The sequence below is a fragment of the Microchirus variegatus genome (assembly GCF_963457635.1).
Source record: "Microchirus variegatus genome assembly, chromosome: 5".
In the NCBI taxonomy this organism is placed as follows: Eukaryota; Metazoa; Chordata; class Actinopteri; order Pleuronectiformes; family Soleidae; genus Microchirus; species Microchirus variegatus.
In genome coordinates, this window is record NC_139806.1 from 30,006,781 (window position 1) to 30,019,897 (window position 13,117).

The 13,117-nt window shown below is 43.0% G+C and overlaps 2 protein-coding genes across 4 annotated transcripts; one reads left to right on the top strand and one right to left on the bottom strand.

Annotated features, from left to right (window-relative positions):
* Positions 1–98: 98 nt before the first annotated feature.
* Positions 99–4,826, bottom strand: LOC310927902 (uncharacterized protein). Of its 2 annotated transcripts, none has more exons than XM_083890312.1 (7): positions 4,658–4,826; positions 3,433–3,613; positions 3,066–3,187; positions 2,897–2,978; positions 2,346–2,459; positions 1,552–1,658; positions 99–1,398 (listed from the first exon to the last, which is right to left on the bottom strand). In XM_083890312.1, exons 2-7 carry the CDS (start codon positions 3,607–3,609, stop codon positions 1,077–1,079), a joined length of 924 nt encoding a protein of 307 aa, XP_083746438.1. In that variant the 5' UTR covers positions 3,610–3,613; positions 4,658–4,826; the 3' UTR covers positions 99–1,076. The 2 variants fall into 2 exon arrangements, with proteins under 2 accessions (XP_083746438.1, XP_083746439.1); XM_083890313.1 differs by having other exon boundaries at positions 1,192–1,398; positions 1,552–1,666.
* Positions 4,827–6,238: 1,412 nt separating this feature from the next.
* Positions 6,239–12,901, top strand: LOC310927043 (P2R1A-PPP2R2A-interacting phosphatase regulator 1). Of its 2 annotated transcripts, none has more exons than XM_083889283.1 (9): positions 6,239–7,193; positions 7,863–7,947; positions 8,053–8,109; positions 8,338–8,384; positions 8,471–8,528; positions 8,658–8,728; positions 8,813–8,868; positions 9,626–9,710; positions 9,793–12,901. In XM_083889283.1, exons 1-9 carry the CDS (start codon positions 7,093–7,095, stop codon positions 9,905–9,907), a joined length of 675 nt encoding a protein of 224 aa, XP_083745409.1. In that variant the 5' UTR covers positions 6,239–7,092; the 3' UTR covers positions 9,908–12,901. The 2 variants fall into 2 exon arrangements, with proteins under 2 accessions (XP_083745409.1, XP_083745410.1); XM_083889284.1 differs by having other exon boundaries at positions 8,658–8,722.
* The last annotated feature ends 216 nt before the right edge of the window (positions 12,902–13,117 follow it).

A 13,117-nucleotide genomic window follows, 5' to 3' on the forward strand; every position in this document is an offset into this window, starting at 1 on the left:
AAAGGTCAGCGACAATACCGGTCGTTTGTGTTTCTAGCATTCTCATGAATTCTTGTTTGCTGTAGCTAAAATAAAACACGCTGAAACAAACATGCACGGATGCTAACAACATGTTTTATTTGCCGTTATATTCCAAATAAAAAATAATTTTATTTACATTTTAAAATAGAATTTCTTTGTCAGAAACAAATACACGGGGATTATTATAATAAGTGGATTATTCCCTTTACGACTAAACAACATCATAATCATAATAATTCCTGCCTGTTTCTGAGCTCAATATATTTAATGTGTTTAGATAAAAAGAAAACATGAAATAAACGATTGTCGACAACTGCTGCAAGTTAAATACGTGAGAATAAATCTTAAATAATATCAAACACAATGGTAACACGTTAATAATCATTTCTAAATAAAAAATAAAATTAAAAAACACACAAGCTCAGAACAAGTTTCCTGTTTTTGTCGTTTCCCTTAAATCTAAAACTTGTCTTGTAAATTCAAAATGAAATCATAAACAATTGTGTTTAAGTGAAAAATAAGTAGAAAAACATCCTTCAGATAAGAATTCACGTCAAATGAAGCCACACACAGTGGAGCTGCTCAATGTTGAGCTTTTATTTTGAAAACTCAAAAATTATTTCTACTTCTATAAAACTGTGGGGTTGAGTTTTAGTGTGGACGAACAGAAACTGACACTTTTATTTTGAAAACTGTGGAGTTGAGTTTGTGTGGACGAACAGAAACTGAGACTTTTATTTTGAAAACTGAATTTTAGCATGGACAAACAGAAATTTTCAGTTTTATTTTGAAAATTGCCGGGTTGTGTTTTATTGTGGACGAAGTGAAACTGAGACTTTTATTTTGAAAACTGTTGGGTTGTGTTTTAGCGTGGCTGAAGAGAAACTGAGACTTTTATTATGAAAACTGGGTTTTAGCATGGACAACCAGAAACTTTCAGTTTTATTTTGAAAATTGCTGGGTTATGTTTTAGTGTGGACGAAGTGAAACTGAGACTTTTTATTTTGAAAACTGCAGGGTTGTGTTTTCGCGTGGACAAACAGAAACTTGCAGTTTTATTTTGAAAACTGTGGCAAACTTCTCTTCCTGTTTGACTCCGTTTGACATCCTGTCAGGGAAAGTTCCACCTTGACGTCGTCAAACCACTTTTTTGTAACTTCCTTCCTCCTGACGTCCACTCTTGTCTCCGTCTCGTCTCTGTCTCCCAGAGTTAGAGGTTTGGTTAGCCGGTCACGTGACCTCTGACCTCTGGTCACATGACCTCTGACCTCTGACTGTCCTGTTAGGTCATGTCCTGGACGTCCAGCAGCATGGCGTCCTGCTTCGTCCTCAGCTGGTCTCGCACAAGAAGCTGAGAGACGAGCTCTGAGCTCAGAGCTGAGAAGACGAGAGGACGAGAGGACAGAGGACAAGTCAAGAGAGGGCGACACTGAGCTGACTTTAACAGTTAGTGTTCACTGACCAGTGTGTGAGTGTGTGTCTTTGTGTGTGTGTGTGTGGGGGGGGGGGGGTGTCTGTGTGTGTGTGTACCATGAACTTCCTGTTGTAGTGTAGCTCTCATGTTGTTCAGCTGCTGTTCTCTTCTCTCCTGCAGCTCCCAGCGCTCCAGATGTTTCCTCTTGGCAACACAACTGCTGCTGAGACACTGACACACACACACACAAACACACACACACACACACACACATACTCAAATATCCATATGATATCACATCACAACACTATATGTTTTGGTCTCTCCTCTCCTCCTCCTCTTTACCTCCTCTCTCCTCCTCCTCTTTACCTCCTCTCCTCCTCTTTACCTCTTCCTCTCCTCTCGTCCTCTTTACCTCTTTCTCTCCTCTCTCCTCTTTACCTCCTCTCTCCTCTCCTCTTTACCTCCTCCTCTCTTTCTCTCCTCCTCTTCTTCTCTCCTCCTCCTCTTTACCTCCTCTCGTCCTCTTTACCTCTTTCTCTCCTCTCTCCTCTTTACCTCCTCTCGTCCTCTTTACCTCTTTCTCTCCTCTCTCCTCTTTACCTCCTTTCTCCTCTCATCTTTACCTCCTCCTCTCTTTCTCTCCTCCTCTTCCTCTCTCCTCCTCCTCTTTACCTCTTCCTCTCTCCTCCTCCTCTTTACCTCTTCCTCTCTCCTCCTCCTCTTTACCTCCTCTCCTCCTCTTTACCTCTTCCTCTCCTCTCCTCCTCTTTACCTCCTCCTCTCTCCTCTCCTATTCGTCTCTCCTCCTCTTTCTCTCCTCCTCTCTCCTCCCCTCTTCTCCTCTTCCTCCTCTCCTCTCTCCTCTTTCCTCCTCCCCTCCTCTCCTCCTCCTCCTCCTCCTCCTCACCTCCTCCTCCTTCTGTTCAGACAGCAGTTCGTCCCTCCTGTTCCTCAGAGCAGTCACCACTTCCTGTTTCAGTCCGGAGGCGTGGCAGCTGTTGCGTCCTGTTACCGTGGAAACCTGACGGAGGCGTGACATCAGGAACATTTTAAACAGGTGAGCACTGGAGGGCGCTGTTCTGTGACTAAAGGTCCAAGAAACTGAAGTTTGTAAACCACTCACTCTCCCACACCAAAGCCCATAGAGAAAACCAGTGATTTTAACATCACAGCACACAGGAGTTCACAGGAGTTGTTGATCCACTGCTGCATCCATCACTAACTTCTAACATCTTATTTTAGTGAATTCGGCTTTTAAAATATTTCATTTAGACTTAAATCAGTGACACAACCAGCAGCTCCTGTGTCCCCGTGAACTAAAATCACTGGTTTTCTCTATGAGGTTTGTTGTGGCAGAGTGAGTGGTTCCCATTTGTTACCATCAACAGTTTGACCACCAGGTGACACCACTTCTTACAGACTGGACGTCTCAGTGTCTAAACTCAGCTTCTCACGGACCTTCTTGTTGTCTCCGTCCTCCTCGTCTTCACTGTCTCCGTCGTTGATGAAGCACAGCTGCAGGTTCCTGTGCTGGTGAAACCTGTGGAGACAAGACGAGCAGAGCTGGAGGACACTGGAGGACACTGGAGGACACAGCTCAGTGCTGATAAAAACACAATGTTTTTACCGTGACGCGACGACAGAGACGCAGCACCTCCTGAAGTTGTCTTCCTCCTCTTCCTCCTCCTCCTCCCACACGTCTCTCCACAGTCCTACAGCGCTGTCGTCCGTCCTCACCCTCGTCCTCTTCTGCAGGAGACAGGACACACATCATGATTTTATCATTCATCCTTCCAGACACTGGTGTCTTTGTGTCAAACTCTTTGGTGTTGTGTTGTTTCTCTTTGATGTTGTGTTGTCTCTCTTTGGTGTTGTGTTGTTTCTCTTTGATGTTGTGCTGTCTCTCTTTGTGGTCATGTTGTCTCTCTTTGATGTTGTATAGGTCGTGTCGTGTCTCTTTGAGCGTCCTTGTCTCACTCTTCTGATTGGCTGACCTTTGACCTTTCCCTCCTCTCCTGCTCCTGTTTCTCCAGCTCAGCTATCCGCTGGCTCAGGTCCTCCCAGTGCATGATGGGAAGGTCCTGGTCTTCCACTGAGGACGCAGCTGCGAGGTGAAGTCCCTCCTCCTCTTCCTCCTCCTTGTCCTCTGCCGTCTCTTTCTCTCCGTCCATCTCTCTGGAAATAACAGTGATTTTTTTATCTTTAGACTCAAATATTAAGAACGACTTTTATGACCACATGATTAAAAAATAAATAAATAAAATAAAAACCTTTTCTCTGTCGTCTGAGCAAAAAAGTCGACTTTAATCTCAGAAATCCGATGACCTTTTTATATTAGAATTTTAATCTGATAAATCTGACTTTTAATCACATAAATCTGATTTAAATCTCATAAATCTGACTTTTAATCTGATAAATATGACTTTAATCTCATAAATTTGACTTTAATCTCAGAATTCTGATTTGAATCTCATAAATATGATTTTTAATCTCATAAATCTGACTTTAATCTTAAATCTGATTTCAATCTCATAAATCTGATTTTAATCTCATAAATATGATTTTTAATCTCATAAATCTGACTTTAATCTCAGAAATCTGACGGCCTTTTTATATTAGAATTCTGATTTTAATTGCAAAGATCTGACCTTGTCTGACTTTAAATCTGATAAATCTGACTTTTAGTCTCATAAATCTGACTTTTAATCTCATAAATCTGACTTTAATCTCATAAATCTGACTTTTAATCTTATAAATCTGATTTAAATCTTATAAATATGATTTAAATCTCATAAATCTGATTGTTTTAATCTCATAAATCTGACTTTAATCTTATAAATATGATTTTAATCTCATAAATATGATTTTTAATCTCAGAAATGTTACTCACATCTCAGAAATCTGACCTTTAAAAAAATAGAATTCTGAATTTAATCTCAGAATTCAAAACAAGTGTTCAGAAGTGGCCCTAATTCTCTTCCGTATATTATTAATCAGATTTGAATAGATTATGAATTAATGTGTTAAAAGTCACTGAATTGAAGAACTTTAGTCTGTTTCTCAGTCTCAAACTTTGACAAACGTCTTCTTAAATCTCCGTTAATCTCCGTTAATCTGCTCAAACTCCCCTCCGCTGTGCTGCAGACAGCTCTCCCTCCTCCGGCTGCAGTTGTTTACCAGCAGCGGGGGGAGCTCCGGAGCCCCGGAGCTCGTACCCACCTCAGTCACGTCCAGGCCCCGCTGCTCTCCGACATGTCGCCGGCTCGGTCTCCGCGCAGCGCGGCTCTGACGGCGGAGCCAGAATCACGGGAACATCCAGAAAAAGAAGAAGAAGAAGAAGAAGAAGTTAAACATGAATACATTAAAAAGTATTTGAGCGGAGGAAGAGGAGGCTGGACCCTCGCCTTCCTCCTCCCCTTCCTCCTCCCGCTGCTCCGTCTTTAACCTCTTGGCTTCAGCGGAGGATTGAGCGCTTTAAACGGTTTAAACGCCGCGGTAACGAGCCCGTGATTCTTTAAAAACACACTGTTTCTCTCATTAAAGCTTCAGTATGTCAATTAAAACAGACAACATTTTGATTTAAAAACTCAAAATGTATTTCTCTTTGGTGATTTTTGTTTTCTTTGAGATCCATGGGTTTTTGACTGAGGAAGCTGCCTGCTGATTGGCTTGGTGGGCGGGGGTTTGATTGGATTTTCTGTCGCCCAGTCACTGATAAAACAAACAACAAAATACGGATTTAATCGTTCAAAATTGTCGTATTTTACTTGTTTGTTGGACTCTGGGTTCTGGACTCTCTGGACTCTGGGCTCTCTGGACTCTGGGTTCTGGTCTCTAGGCTCTCTGGACTCTGGGTTCTGGTCTCTAGGCTCTCTGGACTCTGGTCTCTCTGGGCTCTGGACCCCGGTATCTCTGGGCTCTGGACTCTGTGCTCTCTGGACTCTGGGCTCTCTGGACTCTGGACTCTGGGCTCTGGACTCTCTGGACTCTGGACTCTCTGGACTCTGGACTCTGGGCTCTCTGGACTCTCTGGACTCTGGGCTCTGGAATCTCTGGGCTCTGGACCCTGGACTCTGGACTCTACAGTCCTGTTCCGTGACTGCAGGCAGTGACGGGGTTAAGAGGCCGAGCCTCTCCGGTGTCCGTTTACACCATTTCTGAGCGATGACGACTGAAGCAGATGGAGGATCTGGAGGATTCACAACAACAAAGGAAAGACCGCAGGATTCCAGCGACATTCCCACAATATTCCTGTGACACCACGACCTCGGTTTCACTGCGTGGACCTGTTTCCCATCACTGTCCTGTCATATGTATACATATATATATGTATGTATATGTATGCGTATATATACATACATATACAGTTTTTATATATATACATACGTTTGTATATACAGTATATGGTTATATATATATAACTATAAATTACATATGTACATATATATATAAAAGTATATATTTATGTATAAATATATATAACGTTTTTATACATTTGTACAGTATATGGTTGTATATATAACTATATATGTATATAACTATATATATTTATATGTAACTACTTATAAATATAACGAAATATAGTTATATTTATTTATATATGTATATAACTTTATGTATATATATATATATATATGAGTATATGTAAAATATATAGACATTTGCTATTTTCTTTGCAGTTTAAGCATTTATTAATGATGAAACAATTAAAAACACCAGCTTTTTACACCAAATGTGTATTTTAATGACTTAAGAGATTAAAATAAATTATAATTAATGAATTCATTTATTTAACTACACTACGTCTAAAAATATAGTTAGAAAAGTCACATCTACAGTTGACTGTTGTTAAATTAATTCATTCAATAATAATAAGAAGTGATTCAGTTGATAAAAGCTGAATCACCCCCCGCGCTGCAGTTCCCTGTGTGACCGGGAGAAGGCGCTGTTTCCCCGCTGTGGCGCTGCCTCTGTGTATGGGTGAAGGACTATGTTGTAAAAATCTTTGAAACAGTTAATTTTCGGTGACACCTGGGCTTCTCCCGGGGCTCAGCGTCGGTGTGTCCGGGGAACGTGACACCGACTCTTCCTGAGGACCGTGTCCGGCCTTGGAGCGACCGTGTCGGGCAGCTGCTCAGCGGTTTTCTGGTCTCTGACTGGGGCTTTTTCTTTTCTTTTTTTCTTCTTCTTACTGCAAACCAAGTTAGCTCAACAGCTAACCCCAAAAGTCGCGTCAGCCGAGCGAAGTCGAGTTAAAAGTTTCTCCGCAGACTCGGGACATGTCGGGTGAGTTTTAACCGGGTCTTCTGACGTAACTTTGTGCGCAGTGTTTTGCGCGGGGTTCGTATTTTAACGCCGCTAAATCTGCGTTAGAGAACGCGGCGACTGAAGCGCAGCCACGGGTCATAAAATGTCACTCAGACCCGCAGTCACCCGCAGATAAGGTGTCGTTCTCGGGGAGGGGGGGGAAATGCGGTAGAGAGCGGCTAGCTTTCGGTGTTCAGCCCGCGCTGACTCGGCGAATCTGGGTTTGCTGCCCGTGAGGCCTGCGGGTCAGGCTTCTACCGGTCTCGAGTAGAACCCCGACGCCGCCGTCGCAGGAGGCGAAGGCCGGCTGCTGGCGCTGCCACTGCCGGGCCTGCTCGAGCCACGGCATGGAGCGGATGGAGGTGGACCAGTGCGCAGGCGTAGGGGGCGGGGCAGGAGGCGGGGCACTCCGCAGGTCCAACAGCGCCCCCATGATCACCAGTGTCAGGTCAGTGGTACTACACCAATACACTCACGTGTGCAGCACCAAATCCCATTCACAAAACAGTCAATTTATGTCTGCGTTGTTTCTAAATAAACACACACATTACAGTCGACATTTTAATAATCAACACGTATCTAAATAAATACAGATCTTTACATCGGCATGATTAAACAGTAAATGTGTGCTTTTTTTAATCAGATACAGTATGAAAAATATATAATAATCATTTTAATGAACATTCAACACATTTTTTTTTAGTAACCATTATTAAATGAATGAAGGAAACTAAATACAGGCTTATTCTTGAACTACATTTAACATTTATTTTAGGTAATAATTAACTTTTTTCAAAACACATAGGAGCTGAAATGATTAATCCATTATTAATCGATTACTAAATGAATCGTCAACTATTTTGATAATCGATAATCGGTTTGAAGCTTTTTTCATGATTAAAACAAGATTTCTGATTGTTTTAGATTCTTAAATGTGAATATCGTCATTTCCAGATTTGACAAACTGATCAACGTTTTTTAACATTTTCTGACCTTTTATGAACCAAACGATTCATCAATTAATCGAGAAAATAATTGACAGATTAATCGATTACGTAAAATAATCTCTAAATTGCATTAACGTGTGTGTGTGTGTGTGTGTGTGTGTGTGTGTCAGTGATGGGATGACCGTGTTCAGCCCCGTGTCTTCAGTTCGATACAGACGCAGCAGCGTGTCCATCAACCCCAGCTGTCCGTCTCAGGTCAGGGTCCGGCGTTGTTGTTGTTTCTGTTTCTTTCTTACCTCTCTGCTGTCCGCCCGTATTTTTCACATTTCCTTGTCCTCTTTTTCCCTCGTCGTCCTTCAGCTCGTGCCTCTCTCGCCCTTCTCTCTGACCGGAAACAGACTGGACCAGAAGAGACAGGTGAGGACAGAGCACGCTGGCACTGTTTTGGTAATTCCTCAGAGCTCCTCAAGGGGGCGACGGAGAGCGAGGCTTCGACTCAACTGTTTTTTAACACATTTACACTCTTTTAACAAATCCCCAAAAACAACTTCTTACATAGCACCACTTCCTTTCAACCTGGCTTTCAAAATAAGAGCCACCGACTCTCTCGCCTATTTACTACTTTGTGTACCAACATGTTGACAGGAGGAGAACATGGAGATGACGCTCAGAGGGAGTCTGCAGAGACTCAGGTACAGAACTTTTATTACTGTTTGAACTTTAGACCAAATCTGAGTCTTAATAATCCTAATCTAATCCCTCTCTCTGTCTCTCACAGTGCTTCCAGTCTGGTTCCAGTTCCTCCAGTCAGTCAGTGGCATGACCACACGTCAGTGGTGAGCAGCTCTGTTACACTGTGGCTTTTATTTTGAAGGTGCTTGGTTGCTTGATCCAGATCAGAGGGTTTAGATTGAATCTGTTTAGACTGAAACTGACTGTTGAAATCTCGTTCTTTTCTTCTTCAGTGGTTTCCATCGCAGGACGGCGGAGTCACGCCCAACTCATCCCCGAGTCCCACGCGTCGGTTCAGGTTCAGGTTCTGGTTCTGGTTCTGTTTTCTGTGTGTTTGAGTGCAGCTGCTTGTTTTGCGCTTGTTCTCACGCGTGTTTACCGTTCACAGACCTGCGGTCAGCGCCACCGTCAGATGGCCTGCGCTCACGCCGCTCAAGAGGAAAGGTGAGGAAAAGGAAACTGACGTTTGTAAAACACTCACTCTCCCACATCAAAGCCCATAGAGAAAATCAGTGATTTGAGCTCACAGGGACACAGGAGCTGCTGGTCTACTGTTGCCTCGTGTGGTCACTTTGTGTCACTGAGTTAAGTCTATATGAAATGTCACAAAAGCCGAATTAATTAAAATAAGACATTTGAAGTTCGTGATGGAGGCAGCAGTGGATCAACAACTCCTGTGAACTCCTGTGTGCTGTGATGTTAAAATCACTGGTTTTCTCTATGGGCTTTGGTGTGGTGTGTTGAAAATCAGATTTTCCCCAGTTAAAAATAGACTCAGCCAACAAAATCTACATCAGTTTAAGTCTATGATATCTTAAGAACGTGTTCACGTCTTTATCTCACTGTTAGACAGACTTTTCCAACAGGAAAACGGAGGTTTTTCCTCCCACACCAAACCCCATTGAGAAAATCAGCTATTTTAACGTCACAGCACATAGGAGTTCACATGAGTTGTTGATCCACTGCTGCCTCCATCACTTACTTCAAAAGAATGATTTTGTCAATTCGGCTTTAAAAACACTTCATTCAGATTGACCTCAGTGACACAAAGTGACCACACCAGGCAGCAGTAGACCAGCAGCTCCTGTGTCCCTGTGAGCCAAAATTGCTGATTTTCTCTATGGGGTTTGGTGTGGGTGAATGTGTCGTTTATAAACTTTTATTTATATTATTTTTAAAAAACAACAACTTTGTTGTTTAGGTGGCGTTGAGTCCGACGGACCCCCGAAGAAGCTCTTTGTTGCCGGGATCACAGACCCCGCCCACCGCAGCAGCTACACCCTCAGGTGAGCGTCACCTGTGACTCTTTAGTGTTTTCACAACGTCGTGAATATAAACATCTTCATCCTCCGTCTCCTCCTCCCTCAGCGTCTCACCGTCGACGGCAGACTCTCCACCAGCAGGGGGCGTCAGTCCTCAGTCCAGCCCTCTGTCCCTGTCCCCGCCCCCCTCCTTTAGCTCCCACCAGCACCCGGGACTTTAGACCTCGCCAGCATCTCCACAGGCCGTCGACGCTCATTGCACCTTATTCGTTTCGCTGTAAGCCCCGCCTCTTCCCTGTGACCATGTGACGGACAGAGGGACAGAGTTTACGTTCACGTCTTTCCTTCGTCGTCATGGAAACGGGACTTCAATCAGCTGTTTTGCGCCCAGTGTCGCTCACCTCGCGGCGCCAAGGCAGATCGCGCTCGACGGAGGTTCCTGCGTCGCCATGACAACACGATGAAGCCTCCGGGAGACGTTACAACGTTGGTGGACGAAACCTCTGCGCACGAAAGGACGCTCCGTATCGGAACGACGGACTTTGACGGAGTTGTGAAGTTTTTCGTGTTTCCTAAAGATGCGACAGCGACATCTTGAGTTCTGATCAAGACTCCGAAGCAGGACGTGGAAACGCTTTCAGCCAATTCTCCGTACCAGTTTTTCCATCGGGAATGATGTCACATGACTTTTTTTTATTTTTTTTTTTATGCAATGAAGAAATGAGATACACACAAACCCACGGCGCATGAGGTTATGCTAGTTTTTTAGCGCTGTGTTTGCGTCAGGGTGGAGTTGTCTGAAGGTAACGTCCTTCTCGGGAATCGCGATGTCAAATGAGAGTTCGTGGGCGACAATGTTATTTACGGTGAAGCTCCGCCAGTTAGCAAAACAAACGGCCTGTTAGCAAAAAAACAAACGGCCGGTTAGCAAAACAAACCTGAAATAAACAAAATAACCTGTAATGTTCCGAGTTTTAAGTTTTTTTTTTTAGAAAAGATCGTGCAGGTGTTTTTCTTTTGTGTGGTCGTATGAGGTACTGATCACTGTTAGACAGACTTTTCCACTCCGCTCACTCTCCCACACCAAAGCCCATAGAGAAAATCAGCGATTTTAGCTCGCGGGGACACAGGAGCTGCTGGTCTACTGCTGCCTCGTGTGGTCACTTTGTGTCACTGAGTTAAATCAATGATTTTTCAAAGCCGAATTCTACAAAATAAGACATTTAAACTCAGTGATGGGGGCAGCAGTGGATCAACAACCCCTGTGAGCTCCTGTGTGCTGTGACGTTAAAATCACTGGTTTTCTCTATGGGCTTTGGTGTGGGAGAGTGAGTGGTTTACAACCGTCAGTTTCCTGTTGTTAAAGTCTGTCTCACAGTGAGGTAAATATATCGTTGACGTAGATTTGGTGCACAGTCGCTCCCTCATGCGATCGCACTGTCGGTGACACACTGGCTCCTGGTGAATGAAGAAGTTGTTTGCACATTACTCCCGATTTAAAAAAAAATCACGTTAAAACTTCAAAAAACTTTTTTTCTTTCTTGTCGGAGCTGCAGCTCTGCTTCCAGGGTTTGCACTTACACACACACACAGTATTGTACAGTTTTGTATTATCGCTCATCGTCGTGCCTAAAACATGTCGTCATGTTCTGGGGGAGGAGCTTCGGGCAGGTGACTTCATGTCCGCGTTCGGTTATTAGAGTGTCCCGGTCCTTTAACGGTCACCTGACCCGTCACCTGTCACCTGACCCCCGTCACCTGTGACATAATGTTTGTATATAGAGTATATAAAAGGCTGTTTTTATCGTATTCGCGTCTTCTTCTTTGTTTTCACGTGTGAGAAAAAGTTTCCGAAATGTTTCCATCGTCACAACTTTGCACAGAACTGACTTTCTGTCGCACGATGATGATGTCATTATTTTTATTATTATTAGGGCCGAGAGAGAAAGTGGCCAAAATTGCGGTATTTTTTTTTTTTAATTTTTCGAACATATCGGATTTTAACCAAACTCGGTTAACTTGTTGCTCTCATGATTCCAAACAAATGTCTAATGTACTTCCATTAGCTCCGCCCATCCAGAAGTCGGACGTTTTGGAAAAACAGAAATGGCTCGTTGACGCATTTGAACAAACTTGTCCTAGCACGTTTTGAGCTAGCCGTGTCAAACTTGATCCATGTGTTTCGGACAAGTTAATGATTGAAAGTCGTACCTCAAAATCAAAAGGCATGGCCTCAGTGCTCCGACAAATGACGAATTGACGTTAAAATGGACGTCAACTTTGACGTGAACGGAACTACGTTAAATTTGTCACAGTCTTCGCATATGAAGATTTGCGTGCGGAAAGGGCCTGATCACCAGTGGTCCGAGTTTTATTTAATATTTTCACCGACACAAACTGTAGCTTTAAGACCGTTTTCTTTGCCTTATTTTTTACTTTGCACACTTAGCGTTTCTCGTCATCGACGGTTTGCGTCTTCACGTCAAAGATTGTTTCTAAGCCAAAAAAAATCCTAACACCGAGCGCGATTCGCGTCTAAATTTTGCTAAATAACGCGTCGTAGTTCGCAATAGCAAGAGTTGATATCGGTGAACCGTGTGCGACTGATTTACTGCGGTAAACGGAGCAGAGAGTTTTTTGTGATTCGTGGCAGTGGCAGACATTTTGGAATCCTATGTCAGTGTTTTAATGAGGACGCGCTGACTTTCCGAGTCGGAAATCCAATTTGCGGTCAACTTAACTGAATTGACCAATTAGACCAAAAAACGTGCTCGGACCTGTCTGTAGTACCAGGGTTCTTTAGCGCCCGAAGGTGAAACATGGATGGAGCAAGCCAAAACTAAGTTGCACCAAATTGTATGAAACTTGGTGGGAATTTGTCATAGCCCAAGACAAACAAAAAAGTCCATTGGGACCATGGCCTCAACTCAACAGGAAGTCGGCCATTTTGAATTTGGCTTCCGTCATATTCCAGAGTGAACTACAACTGAAAACAAAAAAGGGCTGCTGAAGTTTTCACCGAGACGCTAAAGGGAACTAAGATCAGTTCACACGAGTATTTTCAAAGTGTAAATAGTTGTTTTTTTGTTTTCTTTCATTTCTTTTTTCCTTTTGGACAAATTGTCTACATAAGACGAACGAGATGACGATGATGATGTATTTTTATGCAACAGAAGAGTAAAACTCGACAAGTGTTCATTCCCTCCTGACGATCTCATGGCTGTAAAAAAAAAATACTTTAGTTTTTAGTGGAAATGTTTCATGTATAAAACATATTGTTTATGAAAAATATCAATGAAATAAAAACAAAAACTGAGCTGTGTCAGTCATTGTCATCACAATGTTTATTTTTGATTTTACGTACATATATGCATACATATACATATAATAACATTAATATTTTGTCACATTTAGCTTCAAACTATGTCCAA